Source organism: Monodelphis domestica, chromosome 5 (genome assembly GCF_027887165.1).
Source record: "Monodelphis domestica isolate mMonDom1 chromosome 5, mMonDom1.pri, whole genome shotgun sequence".
NCBI lineage: Eukaryota > Metazoa > Chordata > Mammalia > Didelphimorphia > Didelphidae > Monodelphis > Monodelphis domestica.
Genome location: NC_077231.1, coordinates 66,147,876 through 66,169,650, shown reverse-complemented (window position 1 = coordinate 66,169,650; position 21,775 = coordinate 66,147,876). Strand labels below are relative to the sequence as shown.

Below are 21,775 nucleotides of genomic sequence, written 5' to 3'. Positions count from 1 at the left end.
ATTTGGGTCACTGTCTAAAAAAAAAAAACCTAAAACTAAACTAAACTAAAACACTCTGAAAATGTAAACTGTTATTTCTTAATCTTTCCTCCAAACAAAGATATAACTAGTAATTTTGCTACCAAAAGGAAGCAATGGAATATGCTGTCAAATTAGCTTTTATATTCAGAACCATCCATTATCCCCAACAAAATTCTGGAACATCCTGTATTACAAATAACAAGTAACTATATGCTGGTGGGGTTGGCTTATGCCTCTCAATGCCACAGGTATGCAATCCAGATTGTGAATGGAAGTCAGAATTCAACATCTAGCTCTTTAAGGCATCTCTAAAACCTATTATAGAAGATTAACAACAAAGATCAGGGGAACTGCAAGGAGCTCAATGATTACTATACCCACCTTAACCAAAACAATATGGATGGGCTTAAAAAGTTATACTCCCCAGGAGAACCCCTCCTAGAATCACCACTACTATCCAACACTATGCCTTCCCTTAGATCATTAAACGTATTGACCATTAGGGGGTTTTCAGCCCAAGGAGATAGTTATAGCAGGGAAGATCCAGAGGAAATTTATCATCAATGAAGTTGAACCACTTTCATAAAAAAGCTTAAGCAATTTCCTATAATACCAAGATGCTAGACAAAGTTTTTTGGAATGGTAGAGTACTACCATGTTTCCTTATGTCTGTAAAGATCTAAATTATCATAGGTTATATCACAAATATTAGATTGCTCCTTATAGTTAACCAACCATGTCCCATCATTTCCTTCCTGATTCTGAAATAGCCTCTTATGTGGATTCAAAAATCTCAGAATCTTTAGCACAGTTCTTAAATTCAGACACTCAAGAATCACTTCAAATTTTAGCAAAGATAATCTTTGACCAAGAGATCCTACTGCTTGGCACATACCCTGAGGAAGTTATTAAGAAAAACAAAAGTTTCCCACACATGAAAATATATAAAGCAGCATTTATTTGTGGTAGCAAAGTTCTGAAAACATCCATCATTTGGGGAATGGCTAAAATTGGGACACATAAGAGTCATGAGATATTGTTATGCTAAAGAATCATCCAAGATGAAACATACTGGAAAGTAGGTAAAAGCATTCATAAATTAATAAATAGTAAATTAAGAACAGAATGAAAAAAATATACACGACTATAACAATATAAATGTAAAGAACAATAAGCACAAAACAATCAAAACTAAATGTCATATTATAAAGATTATGTTTCAACTGTAGTGAAATTATTAAAAATAATCTTTGTGCCAAAGAAAAGAAGAAATGAGAATTCTTTTGCAGAAGCTGAAGTCTAACAGAATGGAGCACTATTCATAATGTCAGATTTTTCTGGTATGTTGGGTTTTGCTAATTTTTTTCTCTTCCTTTTTTTCTCTTTTTAAAAACTACAATAAGGGTTTTTGGGAGAGGAAGGAAAAGATATAAGGGGAAAATGTAGATGTTACAAAAAACAATATGTATTAATATAAAATCTTTTTTAAAAAGGAAAAAATCTAGCAAAATTCAGTAAAAAAATGAAAACTAAAAAAATTCCTAAATATTAGAAACCAGAGCCTCCAATAAATCTTAATCACTTGCTTTTGGTGACCCTGTACTCAACAATCAAAAGAAGGTACTGAATATGGTTTCAATCTAAAATACAACTACTAATTATTGAGATATACCTATTTAGAGATCTTTATTATAATTTATAGATGTTACCTTATGAATATTTTCTATTCTTCTCTTTTCCATTTCAAATTGCTTCATCCGGCAATGTATCTTTTCTTCTTCCTCTTTCAACACTTGTTCATCCCTATCCCTTTGAGCTTTTAGCTTTTCATTCTCCCAGTTCTCCAGTTTTCGTTGCTTGTCCTCCCATGCTGCAAAAGACTGCCGACATTTCTCCTCGACTTCAACATATCCAAAGCTTATTGTGTCAGTATCACCTGTACTCATTAACATAAATATTTTCTGTAAATTCTGTATTATTTAAAATAATTTCTCCTAAATATAAAAGTAAATACATTTTATTTTACTTAATGTTGTGATATATGTTATGAATAAAATATAATATGAAATAATTTTATAGGAACAAAAATGCAAAACACATCAGTGACATACAAATCAAAAGTATTTAATAAATAAAAGTGAATGTGAAACCTGAATTGAAATCAGGGAGCTAATATGGTTTCCTAGAGAGTTCTAGAACAGAAGATATCTAGTTCTAATTATATCAGTGACCTTAGTTAACCAATTTGTCACATTGGTTTCCTCATCTATTAAATGAGTGGGAAATGCTAGATGATCTTCTGAGAGCTCTTCTAGCTCTAACATTCTGTTAGTGCATAAAATACAATGGAGCATAAGTCAGTGCTTACTCTTTTAATACAAAATAAAATCACAGCTAATTATACATACTGAAAACCATTCAGCAGTTGGAACCTGTCATGGCTACAGGGGACTGGTTTGTTAGCTACTATAACCAAATGGGCTTTTTTAATCCTGGGAATTGTGGTGCTTGGTGGTCTTTCAAACTTATCTTAGCTGTTGTTCTAAAGCTTCTGCCAGCGGTGGCAAACCTATGGCATGAGTGACAAAGGTGGCATGCAGAGCACTCTCTGTGGGCACATAGCCACCCTTCCTCCCTAGAGTTCATTACTAGAAAGGTAGAGGGACTCAGGTGGAGCTGCTCCCCTCCCCCTCTTCACTGTGCCTGATGACATTTTTGCACATGCCCCACCCATCTGCCCAGCAGCCCAAAAGGAACACACAGAGGGTAAGGAGGGGGGCTCACAAGAAGCAGAGCTGAAGAGGAGTGGAGCCTGCGGGCCATTCCCCTCCCCTTCTCTACACTCACTGAGGATGTTCTTCACACTTCACCTGACCCTCTTCCTAGCAACCCAATGGGAGTGCTTCTTCCCTCTCTGATGTGGGGTAAGAGGGGGGACCTACCCAGCATGTGGGGAGGGTGGGATGGCATTTCATTGGGGTGTAGGGAAGAGGGGACAGAGCCTGGCACTCCATCTCTAAAAGGTTTGCCATCACTGGCTTATACCAAGATTTTCCCAGGAGAAAAAAATTATGTGTACTGGAACTGTTTCATGGGCAAGCTAGACAGACAATATCTTTCATTTTTGAGTGATAAATCTTTTTGTTATGCCTATGTTTGGCTGGCTGATTGTTCAATGGGGTTGTGCAATATGATTTTCTTTCTGACTTGTTTTTTTTCTTCTTTCTTCCTAATTGGAGTTTGATTTTTTTCTTTTTTTTTAAAAATTGAGTATATGGAATCAGTATTGATATTTTGACATTGAAATATCTGTTTACAATACCTATCAGACCTGATAACATTGAATACCCAAAAGCTTTAGATTATGGAAACCTGCTGTTGGTTGTTAAACAGTATGGAACTTGAACTGATATTTATGTGATTTCAGAAGGGATTGATAATGAGTCCTTGATCAGTGCAAAGGAGCACAAGATCAAGGGGAACAACAATCCCTGTAGAGCTAGTGAGGATGAAAATCAAGTTAGAGGATCTGTCTCCGAAAATTCAAGGAAGCTGCTATTTGGCAAGTCCTGACATTGGGCTTCCTGTTTCCTGTCTTTATATAAGAATAATATCTAACTCTGTTTAGTTTTAACTTTGGCTTGCCATCCCTGTGATTGAAGTAGAAATCAGACAAGGGAATCATATTTCCATTTTTCCTCAGACTTTTTTTTTTGTACCTTTTTTCTTCTGTTGTCCAAGCTGATAAAGCTGATGAGTAAGTGCAATATTTCTGCACCTGTCCTGCATGCCTGAAGGATATAGGCTGCTTCAATTGGACCTTGATGGTAAATCAAGGACCTGTTATGATATTAATTTATACTCATATTTATATATATATGCATATATATAGGATTTATATATGTGGGGGTTTTTTAGTTTAATTTTTCTCTCTTGTTTTCAGGAGAATTGATCTATATATTATATAGCTCAGCAATGTATCCTCAGCTGATTCTATTGTTAGTATATAATGTTGGGGATTATGTAATTATCCTAAAAGTCCAAAGTTTAATATGTTTTAAAGAAATTTTAGCAAAAGATAATCATCAAGAATGGATCTTCTGAAGAAGATGCTTTAAGGATGCTTGCAGAAAACACATACTACATCAGGAGATTTTGAGTGAACTTTTGTATATGAAGAACTGAATTGAAGCAGGGTTGAGCCCACCATTTATCCTGATTATAAACTCTTATGCCAAAGGAAAATGCCCCCAGTCAGCTTTTTGCCAAGTGTGTAACAATCATTTTTTCTTTCTCACTTTCTTTTTTGTTCCCAAAATTATTGTAACTCCCTCCATGAAATGCACAATATCTTTTCTATTTTTATACCCCCTGGTGAGAAAATCCTAAATGTATTAGATTCCATATGTGGAGTGATTCACTAGGGAGACCCCAACATGTTAATCTCCTGGAAAACCAAGAGCAGGGAGACTTAACATGCTCATCTCCCAAAGAATTGGGGGGCAGAGATTGTGTGAAGTAAAATACCTCTGTCCTGCGGCACCCCAACAGTGGATGTTGCAGAGGAACATCATATCTAATGGCCTGGCATCCCCCAGCATCCTCTAACATTCCCCAGCTGGGAATGTACATAGTGCATCTGAATTCATGATGAAGGGAAATTAATTTACAAATTATAAAGAAATTAAGAGTATATACAATAAAAGAGCATTGGCCCAAATCCTATATCTTATATTCACTACCTAGATAACCTAGAACAAGTCAGAACCTCTGATTCCTGCTAGTTTTAGAGTTATGATTCTATGAGCCTATGAAATAAGCTTAATTAGTGATATTTTAAAAATCTAAACAGTCTAGCTTTGTTAGTTTGAATATTAAAAAAAATTATATATACACACAAATAGCAAAAATGTTTCATTTAGATGTTCTGTATAATTATGAATTATGATTACTAAAGGTACCAAGTACAGTATTTAGAAATTTACCTGAAGAAAGATGTTCATTAGCAGGTAAATTAGGAGGCTCAGTAGAATTAGGAACTTCATTAAAGATTAAATTTGTCTGTAATTCATCTTGTATTTTAAGTAACATCTAAATGGACACAAAAGAGTAACAATGATTAACAAAATTTGGTGAAAACCTATGAAAAACTCCTAAAAACTGCCAAAATTTTTTTCTGTGAAATACCAGGTTTAAAATATGTATTAAAACCTAAGGTTTTGAGACTTTGTAATTATATCATTGCAACTAAGATAACACAGACAATTTGTGCTTTTGTAGAATAATCTTTCCTTGTGTTTTTGAAGTCTCCATTTGAACAAGAGAATTTGGAACCTATTTCACTTAAAATTTTGGCAGATTATAGAGCTACAGCATTCTCACAATTACCTTCCATACTACAAATGCATGCTTCTTTCCATATAACTCTTATCTTTTCATTTGTTAATATTTGTTTAAATTGTTCCTAATATGTGGTCATGGGGTCCAATTAAACTTCCCCAATATTTTGTATACAGAGTTTGTTTTCTCTCACCTTCACCTCTACTCAAATCCTATTCTATTGTCTCAATCTGGTGACCCTAAGGTCTTGAAGACTTTTAGAAGGAGAATACAAGCTCTCTGGCTGGTCCAATTAAATGGAAAAGGATTTAAAAACCAATTCAGGGACCTATATAGCTAAATTGTGAAAGTGCATAATAGGTTAGCTAAATGCTAAATAGCAGGAGGTCTATAATCTGTCATGGAAGGGAATATCTGCACTGAAAAATAATCATAGATCTTTGAAATAATTATACATTTCTCCTTTCTTTCTATTATATTCTAACATTCTCTTTTCTCCTTTTTTAAATTTCTAGTTTTCCATACCAAGGTCTCTTTACTAATTAAGTATAACTGAAGAGAAAGGATATACTATTTACCCAACTTCACAAAATACATTTTATTTCTAACTTTACATCATTAGTTTTCTCCTCCAGAACTCACACAAATTTATAAATACACAGCTACTGTTTTATAACTCAAATTCCTAAATATCTGTGTTTCTGATATGGATATTCAAGAACTCACATTAATTATATTGTTTCTAGTTATAATCCTAAGATTTAAATTTCAGTTTGCTAATTTTACATTTAAGAAAAAAATTAAAATAAGTAAATGTTTTATATAACAGCATTAATCTCTAAAACAACATAGTGCAAAATTTGTATTCAATTTGCTTTTCCCTTACTCGTGAAGACAGCATGAAGTTCTATAATGAATCATAAGACAATTACAAAATTACATAGCATGTAACTGAATACCATAAATCAAGAGCTTCAATAGCATACCCTCTTTTTTAATTCTAATGCATTTTCATGAAAATTAACTGTTAATTCTTCCAAAAAATCTGTGGGATTGTTGGAAACTGCTCCATAACTAGGACCTGGAGAAGAAAAAAAAATGTGTAAAATCAAATATAAGATTGGACTAGGACCTGGAGAGGAAAAAAAAATACATGTAAAATCAAATATAAGATTGGAGCTATGCTTATTAATTTGTCAAACTTGGATTATTTTTCTATAATCTTAAACTCTATCATAATATATCATTACATGTTTTTAAAATGACATAGGGAAGGACAAAAATGAAATTGTTTTAAATTTGGATTGATTTTTTAAAGTAAAAGTCAATAAACCATGATTATAAAGGGTATTCTAAATTATATTGCTCTAAAGTTCTATACCTACCTAATCCTTGACTATCTAGACCAGTGGTTCTCAACCTTTCTAATGCCATGACCCCACAATATAGTTCCTCATGTTGCAGTGACCCCAAACCAAAAAATTATTTTGGTGGCTACTTCAAAACTGTAATTTTGCTACAGTTATGACTTGGAATGTAAATACCTGATATGCATTATGTATTCTCATTGCTACAAATTGAGAGGTTGAGAACCGCTGATCTAGACCAAGGCATATTCCATTTACAGAAGCACCATCTACTTGCTAGTAAAAGGGAGAAACACTTTAAGCTGTCATGTGTAGACTTGTACATTATGTAGCAGCTAAGGAAAATAAATAAAGAATATTGCTCTACTAACAGAGCTATCTAAAAATGAAATTGACTGCCTTGTATAGCAGTAAGTTTACAATGTGTTTCCATAGCACAGGTTAGTGTAACAGGGAAAGGAGAACCCATGGAGCCATTATAGAAGGGATGTCTATAATGCAGTGAGAAGTGACTTAAATGAATTTCTATATTATAGGACGTTATTCTAGAATTCATTCTATCATGAAATTTATGTTTGGTTCTTTGGGTGAAATGCAGTTTCTTCATGTCACAGTATCTGACAAAAAGGTGCTTAATAAATACTTCTTGAATAATTGCTAATTCACTGATAATCTCTAGTTTCTTCTAGATCTAAAATTCATTAGTTTTATGTGTCTCAGACTACAGTGTTAAAATCTTCCATGAATCTTTTGTCATCTCACCTCTAAAATGCTTCATTTCTCACTACCAAGTTTATAAATGAAGTTCATTATATTTAGTTAGGATCTTCCTTAAGTGGTATTTTTAATCTAGTAATTACATAAGACATTTTCAGATATTGCTCTGACTCCTCATCATGGTGTAAAGAAGATCCCTGGGTTATTGAAGGTTATATCAGTACTAAAATAGTTCTGGTAGATTTTTCCCAGTTTGAAAGGTTTCAAAGATATCTCTAACCCTATCTGTGATGAATGTCAGTCAGTCAAGGCACATTTATTAAATAATACTATATTCCAGTACTTGGTTAATGCTAGGGATACAAAAAGACAGAACCTATCCTTAAAATCCTTGCATTCTAATGGGGAAAGAATAAGCAAACAAATATAAAAACAAGCTAAATGGAAATAATAATGGGAATTAAGAGAGGGAAGGCACTTGAATTAAGAGTAGGGAAAATCTCCTTAGTGAACTTTTTCTGAGTTCAAGTGCTCAGAGGGCAAATTCAAGTTGTCAGTGAGCCCCACCCTCCCACCCCCCATTACCAGAGAGAGCTGAGGGAGAAAGTGCTTTGCTTTGGGCAGCTGGACAGAGGGATGGGAAATGCAAAAAATGTCCTCAGGCACTGGGAAGAAGAACGGAACAGAGTAACCCCTGAGTGCTACTAGGCACATGGGCTCTGCACCCATGCCATGTCTCCACCAACACTGCTCTAGAAGACAGGATTTTTAGTTGTTCCTTAAAGGAAGCCAGGAAGGTCAGTAGGCAGATGAGAAGGGACTGTTGTTCCAGGCATGGAAGAAAGTCAGAAAAAATGGCCAGAGTTGAGAGAGCGAGTATCTTATTCATAAAACTTTAAGGAAGCCAGTGTCACTGGATCAAAGAATATTTGGAGAGATCTAAAGCATCAGAAGATTGTATGTGTATTTTAGGGGCAAATTTTTCAAATTATATCCAAGGATTTCAAAAATCTGTATCAGTGGAGGGAATTACCACAGAGAAAAAATTAAAACTCTTGGACATATTGGTGTATTTTGGAACATGCCTCTATAAATATATACATGTGTGAACATGTATGTATATTAAACACATTTAAATACATTCTCACATATTTAAATTTTTCAATTTTTCTTCATCATATATTTGTTTTTCTGAAACTAAGGATTCTTATTACTTCATCATTAATTCATCCTAAAATTGCATGGGGAAAGATGAAATATAAAATACTACATTAAGGCTTAAAATCTAATTTTGTTGTCTTTACACAGATGCTCCATAATTAAACTGTACTGAACTGTACTAAATATATTAAGCCAAGAAAATGCCAAATATTAACATTTCCTAAAACATACTCTTGAATACATCACTGTAGCTTTGGCATGAAAATAACATAACAAAGTATTTAACATTTAAGCATGTGAAAAAAGCAATAAAATGTTTTTAAAAAGTTAATCCTCTTAGTGTATCTATTAGCCAGTACTTTATCTAACAATATAATGAAAAGAAATCATTATATAAATATCTGCTATCATTAGTAGTAATAATACTACAACAACAACAACTACTACTACTACTACTACTACTACTACTACTACTACTACTATTAGGGTATAGTTTAGGTATCTACAAAAGAAGATATGAAAAAATTGAAGAGATTTCCAAGTAGAACTAAATAGCCAAATATGGGAAAGGTTTGGCTCTCCTCCCTAACCCTGAACAGAAAAAGATCTTCAACAACCTCAATTACCAAATCCAAAGGCCCTATCTCAGTCATTATTCTCTTAATGACTTTGCTTCATTTGGCACTCTTGATCACTCCCTCCCTCTTTTTTGCTATTTCTCCTTGTACAACTTCCCAATGTTCTTCTCTCCTGATTCTCATCCTACCTCTAGGACAATTCCTCAGTCTCCTCCTGTAGCTCATTTTCTCCTTCCTCATCCAAAGGGTAGCCATCACCACAGGCTCTGTCTGAAGTGCTCTACTCTCACCATTCTTCTTCCTTTGGTGATCTCATCCACTCCTCCCCCGGTTTCAATTGTGACCTCTATGGATGACTCCCAAATCTCTATGTCCAGACCTAAGCTCTAGGCCCAATACAAGATGGACAGCTCCACTAGGATGTTCTATTAGTACTTCATTTTTCTCCTGAAACCTTGCCATTCCCCCAACTTTTCCTCTGTTAGCAACATCACTAGCATCTTCTCAGTCACCTCTAATCATATCTGAGTCATCTTTGATCCTTCCCTCTCCTTCCTTCCCTTACCCCTTACAATCTTTTGCCAAATCCTACTGATTCCTCTTAAAAGTATCACCTGCTTCTTCACTCCCACATTCACAGTATTCATTCAGACTTCTATTAATGTCATTGAAATTATTATAGTAACTGCCTAACATGTCAGTGCTCCCACATGGGGTGTGGGGGAGAAAGAGGGGAGACAGACAGAGATAGACTGAAACATGGCCTGGGATTTAAAGTCTTCCACAATCCATCTCCAAGAGTATGGTGCCTGCAACAAAGGCTTGTAGAGAAGAAAAAAAGTGCATTATAGCAAAAAATCTGTAAGACTGACCACTATGAAAGAAGAAAAAAAATTGGGAAAGTCTTAGGGTTTTTCCATTAAAGAAAATTTGGCACATTTTCTGCCTTCATCCCCACCCCACTCCCCAACACACACACACACACACACACACACACACACACACACACACACATACACACATACAGTCTTCATTTTTTTTAAAGTGAATATTCAAAAAGCTACAGCCAGGATAACAGGGAGAGATAGGAGAAAAGAAGCTTTAAGCTAAAATAGCATGGCACAGCCTACTGATGTTTCTATTAGGATAAAACAGCCCTCCAGTAAAGAATTCCAACTGAAACCAGAGGCTGGAAATGGAGAAAAACTCCACAAAAACTGCCCCATGGAGCCACATCTGGCACTGCCCAGCATTGACCATAGAACCAAAGGAACAAAACAGAGTAGCTGCCCCATGGAGCCACATCTGGCACTGCCCAGCATTGACCATAGAACCAAAGGAACAAAACAGAGTAGCGCCACTGGAGATCAGTAGAGAGCAACACCCAGAGAAAAGTCTCTGCTTCTGGCAAGACTAACAGGAATGCAGTGATCTCAAAGAAGATTTGGGCAGCCCTACAGCAATGGAGGGTTGAGTTTCTCTCTTCATACATCTGTCCATGCCATATATGTTCCCTATGGATATACCTTAGCACACATTTCCTGCAATTCTTTCTAGACTGTAGGCCTCCTGAGCTATGGAATTAAATAGACAAGAGTACCTTATCTAAAGGCCTCATCATGGATTTTACTTGGACAAAACAGTGTGGATTCCCTTTGCTAATTTAACGGTTTACATTTGAAAACTCATCTCCCTATTTGATACTGGTACATCGGGGAATGCTTTTCAGTCTGCAGTACAAAGAGTGCTGGCCATAAGATGTGTCCACTCCTATCTCAGTGCCTGGGAGCACAGTAACTACTTAATCTCTCTGAATCTCAGTTTCCTCATCTGAAAAATGAGATGTTTATAACAAATGAGCTATAAATTTCTTTCTAGATATAAATCTATGATCCCATTTGCTTCCAGAAAAAGAACTGAATCTGAATGTAAACCAAAACATACTATTTTCACTTTCTTCTTTTTTTGTTTGTTTGAGGTCTCTTCCACAAAATGATTAATATGGGGAAATGTTTAAATCTATATTAGAAAAAAAGCAAAACAAATACCAGAATTTTTTTTTAATAATTTACTTTATATTGCTTTCCATCTCAGGGAGAGAGGAGGGGTGAGAGTAACCGAAGGAGTGAGGGAATTTGAAACTCAAATTCTTTTTTAATGTTAAGATTATTTTTACATATAATGGGAAAATAGTATTAAAATAATGAAAATATTTGACTTCAAAAAAGATTGTTATAATTATCTATTATGTTGTATATGAGCAATAGAACTGGATGCTTTGGAGAAATGTCATAATAGGTACAGAACAATTGAGAATGACTAATATTGATGAAGAAAAGAAAGTTAAGCTGCATAATGAATGTTGCAGAGTGAGAGAATGCTGGTCTTCAAGGAAGAATGACTTGAATTCAAGTTTCACCACTTGTACTATGTGATCAGATATTTATCTGAAAAATGGATAAAAATGCTTACAGTACATATACCCAACAGGGTTGATATGACACTACAATGAAATCACAGATGTGTCTATATACACAAACAGACACATACATGACCCATGTACATATTCCTTTGTAAACCTGAAGGTACTATATAAATGTCAGCTATTATTATTATATTAATACAGGGAATTTGCTATATTAGATATATGCATAAATTAATGACTGAAAAAACAAACTGACTGTATGGGACACCCAATGGGATTAGAGTTGCTTTCTACTATCTACTTGTGATCCTATTTTGATCTTGGTTTTATCTGATGTTAAAGATTGTTGATGATATAGTTGGCATGGTAGTGAATTAGAAACCCATAGGATCAATGAGACAGCAACCTGCTTAATGTAGTGCTCACACTTCATACACTAAAGCTGTTATTGAGTTTCTAAAGGAAACATCAGAATACAGAAGAAATTCTTTTGAGGTTCAGCTCAAGAGCAAACTTTTCTGTGAAATGTTCCCAATTCCCTTAGTTAATTGTGCTCCCTGTGTCCTCAAATTTCCTTATTTTATGATTGCACAATTATGTGGTATCTCCATCCTCCATCCCAAGCCTTGTTCTATTTTCACTCTTATATTTTCTGGAGGTATATAGCAAGTTTAGTTAAGACAGAAATTGCCATAGTATTTGTCATCAGATATTACTTTGCCCTTGGTTGTCTGGTTTCTTTGTCCAGGTAAGCTTCACTGACTTAAGAATCCCTGGCAAGACCATTCACTGAGAGCTCCCTTCTCCCTTCTTTCTATCTCACATCATTACAACATCTTCTTGCTCTGCCTCCTCCTTCCCTACTATCTCACATGAGGAAGTGACCCTTCTTGTCAATGCAAATCTATCTGCATGCTCCCTAGACCCAGGTCACCTGTCTTCTCCAATATATTGTTCCCTCTATCATACTCACTTTGTTATTATTCTTCAATCTCTTCCTGCCTATTGGGTGAGTTTCCTCATGCCTATAAACATGATGACTTCTTCCCTTTCCCTTGAAAAATCAAAACAACTGTCATTTGATCCAGCCATCCTAACCATCTATTGTTCTATATGTGTCTTCTGTTTTGTGTCTAAAATGTTTGTGGTTATCTAAGTCAGCCTCCACTTCCTTTCCTCTTTTCTAAATCCATTGCAATCTAACTTCCAACCTAATTATACAAGTGAAACCAAAGGTATTCTCACTGGTAACAGGAATTGTTTTTAGAAAAGACAATGAATTCTGTTTGGGATACCTGAAGTTTAAGATGTCTGTCGGATATCTAATTCAAGAGACCCAAAAGACAATAAGATACTGGAGGTCAGGAAAGAATTTAAGGCTAGAAGGCTGGATAATTAGATCTGAGAATCATTAGCATGGAGGTAATAATTAAACCATGAGATATGATGAGATCACTAGGGAAATAGTATAGAGGGAGAAGAGTGACCAAAACAGGACCTTAGGGGGACACCTAGGGTCAGTGGCCATGCCCCAGATCACAATCCAGAATGGTCAAACAGGTCTGAATAGAGTATCAAGGATAATAAGGTGAATGACAGCATTTGAAAACTCAGAAAAGATTGCAGTATAGTAACACCAGCCTCTTTTGCTATTTGAACACATTGCTCCATCTCCTGATTTAATTCGGGCATCCCCTATGTAAGGAATGTTCTCTCTCCCTTTTCTTTCTCTAGGCCACAGGGGCTTCCTTCAAAACTCAGATTAAAGTCCCAAAGACCTTTCCAGGTCTCCCTTGCCCACCCTACTAAAGACTTCATGCCCTCCCTGTGATATTTCTCCCATTAATAAGTTATATATTTTGCATGCATGCATGTATGCACACAGTTGTTTGCCTATTATCTCCCCTGTTAGAATGTGAGCACATTGAGGACAGTGACCACCAGCTCTCAGTGCCATGTCTGGTATTGTCACATTCATAATAATTGCTTAATAAAATGTTTGCTGGCTGACTAATGGAGGGTCCTTCCTTTTTCTGAATTAGTCTCCTTTCTTTCCATGGATTAGCAAATCCAAGGCCCTTGGTTTTTAGCCACTTTCTACTACACTACTATCTTTAGAGCCCAGGGGTACAAAAGAGAGACAGATGACCTCAAAGGACCATTTCTCAACACTTCACCAGCCCATCCAGCCAACCTTGTGTGTAGGAGGTGGATGCTGCCAAATCTGGAGGGTAGGTGGGGATTCAGTGAGTAACCAAAGGGTGGCTAAGCAAAGACTATTCTACCATACCTAGGATTGCCACTTACTCTGCTTGGATTAACTTGTATAACCTTGCAATCACGCTGTCTTGTTACTCAGTAATTAGTAAAAGATTTCCCTTCTCAAAAATACTTGAAAATTCTCAGTTAGAACATATTTACAGCACTTAGTGCAATGCTGTCTTAATAAACATTTGCTGAACTGGATTGAGTTGAGAACATCAGTTTTAAATATAATTTTTGCCAAATTAGATTTTATTCTTGTGTCACCCTGAGAAGTTTCTTGTAAACCAAATAACACTTAAATGAAACTTCTACTTACTTGAAATGTCAGGCTCTTCCAAGTCCTGGAGAATAAGATTTTCAGCATTTTTACTCTGATTCTTTATGACTTGAATACAGTAAAGAACTGACTCAGGTAAGTTTTCTTCTCCCTGAAAACAGGAATAATAAAATAAAATCACGAAGGGTTTCTTAGTAAGCCTATGTGCTGAGCATTCACGATCTCTCTCTAATCTTTCATTTTTCTTGAGGAAATATGCATTAAGAAATTAATACTGAAGACTCTATGGCAAATATAATATGGGGATTGTAAGGAGACAAAAGCTTTATTTATGCCTTTATTTTTCATTTCCAAGTGCTTCTATATTTCTACAAACAGGAAATTTGAAAAACAGAATTTGGGCAGAGACAATTATTTGATGACATTTATACAAATCAATTCCATGCAATTTAATTTATGCTTATGACTTAATTTGCACTTTTAATATACTAATTTATTTCTTCTTTAGCCTCTATGCTCCTCATGGAATTAAAGCTTTTAAAATCCCAAATTTGAGTTTCCTCTTGAAATTGCATTTGTATGTCTTCCCACCCTAACCCATTTTCTGTTATGCCTCACTACCAGAAGTGTCAATGAATACATTTTTAGTGTAGAAGAGTGGTCTTCAAAGTTTCCCTACCTGGTTCAATAGAATTGTCTAAAGGTCTGTCCATTGTATTTGCATTATATTTGAAACTCCTATAAGTGTTCAGTCCATAGCTTCAATATCTACTATTCTATGGTTTAGAAAACATATTTCCTATAAACTCTTTTCTATACCTTTTGAGATATTTTTAGTTTACTGTTTAGTTTAATTCCTTATATTTTGACAATTCTGTATTTACAATTTTGATAAATTGACAAGAATAAATAAGACTATAATAATCTACCACAGAACCATTTGAAATTGAATTCATTAACCCTACCCCTCTCCACCCTGCATCCAAATGATGTTTAATTACAAAAGAACTTCACTCTGAGGCCATCTTGTCTACAAGGTAATCCTAAAACCTAAACTGAAATTCCATTACAAGTTTGTGTTTCAGCTTCTTAAAGGATTTTGTTGTTGGCTTAATTTAATGAAAATCAATTTATTCTTCCTGTGGATTTTTATCTACATATCTAATAATAATCCTGAAGTCCAGTCCCTCCCTCATTGTGAATTAGATGTTCAATAAACTTTGAAAACTTAACAAGTCCAAAATAGTACTAATCACAGTAAAGCCCTCCTTTCTTTCTAAATTCCCTATTTCTTTCTGGTAGTTATGAAGTTTCACAACCTCAGAGCCATCTAGCTCAAGATGTTTTCCTTTCTGCCCCTTGTTTCCAAAGACTTACCAAGTCTTGTCAATTCTACTTCCACATTCACCCCCTTCTCTTTATTCTTAGCCACCACACTGGTTTGTGAATCTTGAAATTTCTCAGACTTGTGAATGTTAAAAAATTCCCCATTGGGGAATTCTCCACTGGGACAACTCCCTATTAGGGACCATTCCCCATCTAAAATGTGAGAACTCTACTTGGATCAGAAATGGAAGGACTGGACTGCTTTAGGGGAGAAAACTCCTTGCTAAACAATGAAAGTACTTAAACCCATACTTATAATGAGGAAAAAAGTTCTTTAAGCCATACCTATTTTTAGAATTAATACAAAGGGGTGCTAAGTACCTATTAAAGGTCAGGCAACTTGTATTTAACTTGCCAGGACAAAAAGGTGAGAAACTTACTCAGAGAGTCTAACCTACTCAGGGGTGGATTACTAAAAGGACTAATCTACTCAGCTATGAATTCAGAATGGGCTGTCCTTTGGAAAACGTCTACTGTGATTGGTAGATGGAAGAACTTAGGGGAGGTGACATAGGAGAAAACCCCCTATATAAGAAAAAGGACAGGCTCTGGAAGAAACAGTCAGCTGGGAAAGGCTGCCTTGAAGGGTCTCTCTCCAGACTATCTTGGGGACATTTCAGATTGAGGATTGAGCTGGTGAAAGCAGCTGAGATGATGCTGGCCTGGTGTCACTAGAATCCTTGCTTCGCAGATCTTGTGGTGAGTGATGGAAAACTGACTGATCTCTCTCTTAAGACTCAGGTCTAGACCTTTCGGCTAAGGCCCTTCATACTTATTCCTTTCTTAGTCTCTCTCTCCTTTTCTTTAATTCCTCATTTGTATTATTAATTAAATTCTCTATAAAACCCAGTTGACTTGGGCATATTTCATAATTGGGAATATTTCCCTGGTGACCACCTTATATTTGATTTTAAACAAGACACTGTAGTGAAAACATATTTTCTGCGGTCACATTTTACTCACCCACTCTTATATCTATCACAATTTATATCTTCCACTACTTTACTCACTATAGTTTACAACCTCAACTATTTTAACTATTACAGTTTATGGCATCCACTCTTTTAAATGCTTTTTAAATACACCATCACTTTTTAGATCGCCTGGCCCCAACATTACTCAGCTCAGGAAGCTTCAATGGTTCCTAATGACCTCTGATAAAGTACAAACTCTTCTGCTTGGTTTTTAAAGTCCTTCATAATCTGACTACAAAAAACCGTTATCCAATAGTATGCATTCTCTTTCTATTAAAGCATACCATAATCCCTCCAGCACTCAGGAAATGGTCTTACCTGAGACCAAAAGAAAATCATTAGCTAGAAGAGTGATGGTGAACCTTTTAGAGACCAAGTGCCCAAAATGCACCCTCACACCACAGGTGAGCTGCCCCCTTACCCTGGACAGGGAGGGAGGAAGAACTCTCATTGGGCTGTTGGGCAGAGGGGCTGGTCATATGAGAAATGTCCTCAGGTGCATACAGAGAAGGGAGAGGAGAGCAGCCCCATCCAACACACTCCAGCATGTGTGCCATAGGTTCGCTAACCCAAACCTAGTAATTATCATTTAAGTAGCTTTTCCAAATTCAGTTAGATAGTCTTCAGAGAAGAGAAATAAAGGTCATTACTACCAAAATTTTTTATGTTTTCAGTCTGGCATGGTTATTTGTGGGTCATTACGAAGCGTGAGAATAGAATTTGGTCAGAGGTTATTCTCTCATATATTTCCTTAATGGTGATGAGGTTTTAAGAATGAATGCGGTAAAAAGGAACTATCGATTTAGAGCTAAGCTCAAAGCCTACCTCTTTTACTTCATACATGTGTGACCTTGGCCTTGGATAAGTCATTTCCCCTGTTAGGGCTTTAAGGTTCCCATCTGTGAAATGACAGGCCTTGGATTAAAAGAGCTTCTAGGCTACTTTCAGTCTTAAGAGTGTTTGTTGCTATATTGTTTCTAAAGAACCTAACATAACAGAAATGAACAAAACTCAAAAGCACAATGAAATGTAGACACTAGACACTTACTGAATCACTCTCACTACCAACATCAGATGGTGAGTATGTCTCTTCACTTATCTCCAAAGATGAAACGCTGATTTTATCCAATTCAGCTTTTATTTCTTCTTCCAGCTCTGCTTCAATATCTTTATCATCCCACATTCTTTCTAATAAAAACAAAAGAGGTCACAATGACAGTGAAATCTGTCTAGACTCATAAATAGATCATACATTGGGGCTTCATTTATTTTTTTTGTTTCTGGCATACCTAATGTGATACAATGCATAAATACACATATTCCCCCACTAAGTCAAGCTCTGATAGGTCTTAAAAATGTGTAAGTCAGTGGGTAGTTAAGTAGCATAGTGGACAGAGAACCAGGTCTACAGTTGGGAGGACCTGGGTTCAAATCTGCCCTCAGATATTTCCTAAGTTGTGTGACCCTGGGCAAGTCACTTAACCCCCAATTGCCTAGCCCTTACCTCTCTTTTGTTCTGGAACTGATATTTAGTAAGAAAGGTTATTACAAAAGAAAGTGTAGCTCCCTCTAGACTCTCAAAGGCAGATGGTACCAATATGGAAAAGCTTTGAGTACAGATCCAGGGACACCTCTGAACTGCTGCTGACAGATGATTTTTCTCAGACACATTTCCTGAGACCATCTAGTAAAGCTTTTTTTCTTTTTTTTTGGGGGGGGGGGGGGATATACATTTGTGAAGGGAATAATCATGCTGATAAAAATTCCAGAATCTGGAAATGTTCAAATACAAAACTATAAAACTTAATTTTAGATATGGCATGTCTTTGTTTTCATACATATATATATGTGTATATATGCAGGTATGTATCATGGTAGCTACATGGCACAGTGATTAGAGCACTAGACCCTCTTTTTTATTGATTTTTTTTTGTCTCTTGCTTTAAAAATATTAATGTTATTTGGGATAGCTCTCTGGCAAGGAAAAGATACTGGAAGTAATTCTGGGGATGTTAAAAAATTATCAACAATGAAAAAATCTTAAATGAATTTCTTCATTATTATGGAACCAGATAGAGAGCTTTAGAGGCCAAGAGATGACAACTAGTTTAACCCTCTCATTTAAGAAACTGATATCCAGAAAATTAACATGATTAAAAAAAACCAAACAACTTTAAAACAGGAGACTTAAGGAAATTAGGTAAAAATGAAAGACAAGAAGAAGAAATAAAACTGAGTGACCATAGATTTAAAACTATAAAGGACCTTAGAAGGGATGTTGTCCAACCTCATTTTATAGACCAGGAAACTGAGGCAAATGAAGGGAATTACCTGAGGTCACAGAACCACATAGGTCAACTACACCTAGATTTCCTGACAAGAACTGTTCCATTTCTTTTAGGAAAAGATAAAAGAAAACTGTGTTTAAAAACAGTCTACAAAGATTTAAGTTTTTGGGGCTTCAAAGGGAAGAGTCCCTCCAGTCCAATCCCCTCATTTTACAGATGAGGAAACTGAAGTAGTTGAAGTGAATTTCTCAAGATTACAGAAGCAGACAGACCAACAACACCCTCTGGAGTCCGCCACGGGGAGAAATCAAATGCGGTAAAAGGCAAAAACTATTTCATTCCTTTCAGGAGAAGAGTGTGGAAAGCTGGATTTAAAAGAAGCCTCGAAAGAATCTGTGGTAAGTTCGCTGAGCTTCAAGGCCCCTTAGAGGACATCTAGTCCTACCCCTCATTTTACAGATGAGGAAACTGAGGCCTAGAAAGCTGACGTGACTTGCCTGAGGTTACTGGAAGAGTTGGTATTGAAACTCTGGGGTTCTAATGCCACGTGGGGATAGGGTAGGGGTGCGGACGTTAGGGAGTGAGGTTCACGGACTCCCAGGGTGGGGAAGGGCCTCGGAATTCCTCCAGTCCAAAGAGTGCCTGAACCAGACCCCACCCATTTGTAACCCGACCAGTGGCCATCCAACCTCTGCTTGAACACCTCCAGTGACAGGGAGCTTATTACCTATTGAGGTGGCCTGCTCCACTCTAGGGCAACTGCTAGAGCAATTTGGATCCCACTGATCGCCTCACTTCACGCGGGTATCAGGGGAGGCTCCGCTCCTGTCCAGGGTAGAGTGGGGGGGATGGGGCCGGGCCTCGTCCCACGTGCCGCCTCTTTCTCTTCGGTCCACCCAACCCGAGACCACCTCACCCGGAAGCCGTCGGGGAACTGGTTCGGGTGCGGCCCCACCAGGTGGCCTCGAACTTTCAGAGCTACCTAGACTTCACCTCCTCTGGAAGAGCCAGTCCATTGCCTCCAAACAAAATGTAACCATGGCAACGATTAACCCGGACGAAAAGGGCGGGATTTGGACAACGGGGGCTCCCAGGGCTCAAAATAGAAGGCTTTCGCCTTTGTTCAGTGAGAGTTTGATGGAACGAGGTGGGGCTGGGCTGGTTGCCCGAGGTGTCACAGCTGATCCTAGAGGAGGAGCAAAACAGTGGGCGGCCTCCCCTCCCCCCAGAACTCAGAAAATCTAGCCTTTCAATGTGCAAATGTTTCTTGCGTAACTTCACTTGTATAATTGGCTTCTTATTGCTTGCCTTCTCAATGAATGGGGCGGGAAGGGAGAAGGAGGAGAATTCCAGAGGGAGAGAATTTGGAACTCAGCATTTAAAAAAAATAAAATGACTGCTAAAAATAAATAATAAATTTGTCTGCAAATGTATCAAATGAGTTATAAATTAATTTATCAGAAATAAATTTATTTTTTCAAATACAATACATTTATCTTAGAAATGTAATTAACAGATTATTAGTGTATTGTTAAAATAATTATTGTTTGTATGGAAAGATATAATTTAATTTATAAATAATACATTTATTCTTTATGATTGTTTATATTTATTATTGCAATAATAAATTGTAATTTATTGCAGTAAATTGCAATTCATTTAGACTGGCACACAGAAAGAGAAAATGAAAAAGTTACTTTTTTAGAATAAATAACATTTATTTTAAGGAGTAAAAGTAAATAATACATTTATTTTCAAATAAAAATAAACCTTTAATAAAAGTAAATATTTTGAGAATAAACAATATTTATTTTAAAAAATAAATTTATTTATAAAAGAGAAATAATGAATTTTTAGGGAGAGAATGATAAAAATAATAAATTTATCTTTTAAAATGTAAATAAATTATTTGCTCTTTGAAAAATAAAAAATAATAAAATTGTTTCCAACAGAACAATAATATATAAAAATAAATGTATTTTGTTTTTTATGAGAGGAAAGGGAGGGAGATAAGAAAGGGAGAAAGGAAGGAAGGAAGGAAGGAAGAAAAGGTGGGAGGGGAGGGGAAGGTGGAGAGAGAGAGAGAGAGAGAGAGAGAGAGAGAGAGAGAGAGAGAGAGAGAGAGAGAGAGAGAGAGAGAGAGAGAGAGAGAGAGAGAGAGAGAGAGAGAGAGAGAGAGAAAGAGAGAGAGAGAGTTAAGTAAACTTAAGCATTTTTTTACTACCTGATTCCAAATTGCTTTCCAAAATGGTTGTTCTAATCCACTGGTCTAAGTGACACACACTCCAGACTTTTTCTCCTTTTCTGACCCAGGAGAGGCCACTTCATCTCTGTGTCTTTCCTCATCTGTAAAATGGAGATAATAACAGCACCTACCTACCAGAGTTTTTGGATTCCTTTAAGTCTCAACTAAAATTTTAATTTCTACAGGAAGCCTCCCTCAACCCTGCTTAATTTTAGTGCCTTTCTGCTGTTAATGACTTTCCATTTATCCTGTATATAGCTTTCTTAGTATATACTTACATACATCTTGTCTCCCTCCTACTAGATTGGAAGCTCCTTGAGAGCAGATGCCTCTTCTGGCAGGTAACAGAAGTCTTTTACCTCTTTTTGTACCCCCAGGCTTATAGCACAGCATCTGGCACATTAGGAGACATTTAATAAGTGTTGACTGGTTGAATATAAGCATAAAATAAGAATATTTGAAAAGCAATTTAGTAAACACTATACCAATGTTGACTATCATTAAATCATTTTTATTAATTAGTGAAATTAATATTTTTGCAATATCTGAATTTTTTCTTATAATATACCCCTTGTTCCTCCCAGAGTCATCCCATATAACAATTTTTAGGGAAAATATCAAATTAAAAGCAATATATTAAAAAACAAAAACAAAAAAATTGTCTTTATGCAACATTCCACACCTCTACAAGTGGGAGGAAGTAATTTATCTCTTAAGTGAGACCAAGGCTG

General features: G+C 36.1%; 1 protein-coding gene across 10 annotated transcripts in view; it reads right to left on the bottom strand.

Moving 5' to 3' along the window:
* The window catches only part of LRRIQ1 (leucine rich repeats and IQ motif containing 1), a 295,150-nt gene extending 275,288 nt beyond the window's left edge, over nt 1-19,862 (bottom strand). For 8 of the 10 annotated variants that reach the window (XM_056798583.1, XM_056798581.1, XM_056798584.1 and 5 more), the window contains exons 1-6: nt 19,527-19,862; nt 17,560-17,699; nt 14,191-14,302; nt 6,348-6,442; nt 5,007-5,112; nt 1,731-1,957 (exon numbers count right to left, since the gene is read on the bottom strand). In XM_056798583.1, the coding sequence (XP_056654561.1) occupies nt 1,731-1,957; nt 5,007-5,112; nt 6,348-6,442; nt 14,191-14,302; nt 17,560-17,694 (675 nt within the window). In that variant the 5' untranslated portion in view covers nt 17,695-17,699; nt 19,527-19,862. Of the gene's footprint in view, nt 1-1,730; nt 1,958-5,006; nt 5,113-6,347; nt 6,443-9,372; nt 9,489-14,190; nt 14,303-17,559; nt 17,700-19,526 lie in introns of those variants that run through there. The other 2 variants (XM_056798582.1, XM_056798585.1) reach the window with 2 other exon arrangements.
* Between the last annotated feature and the right edge of the window lie 1,913 nt (nt 19,863-21,775).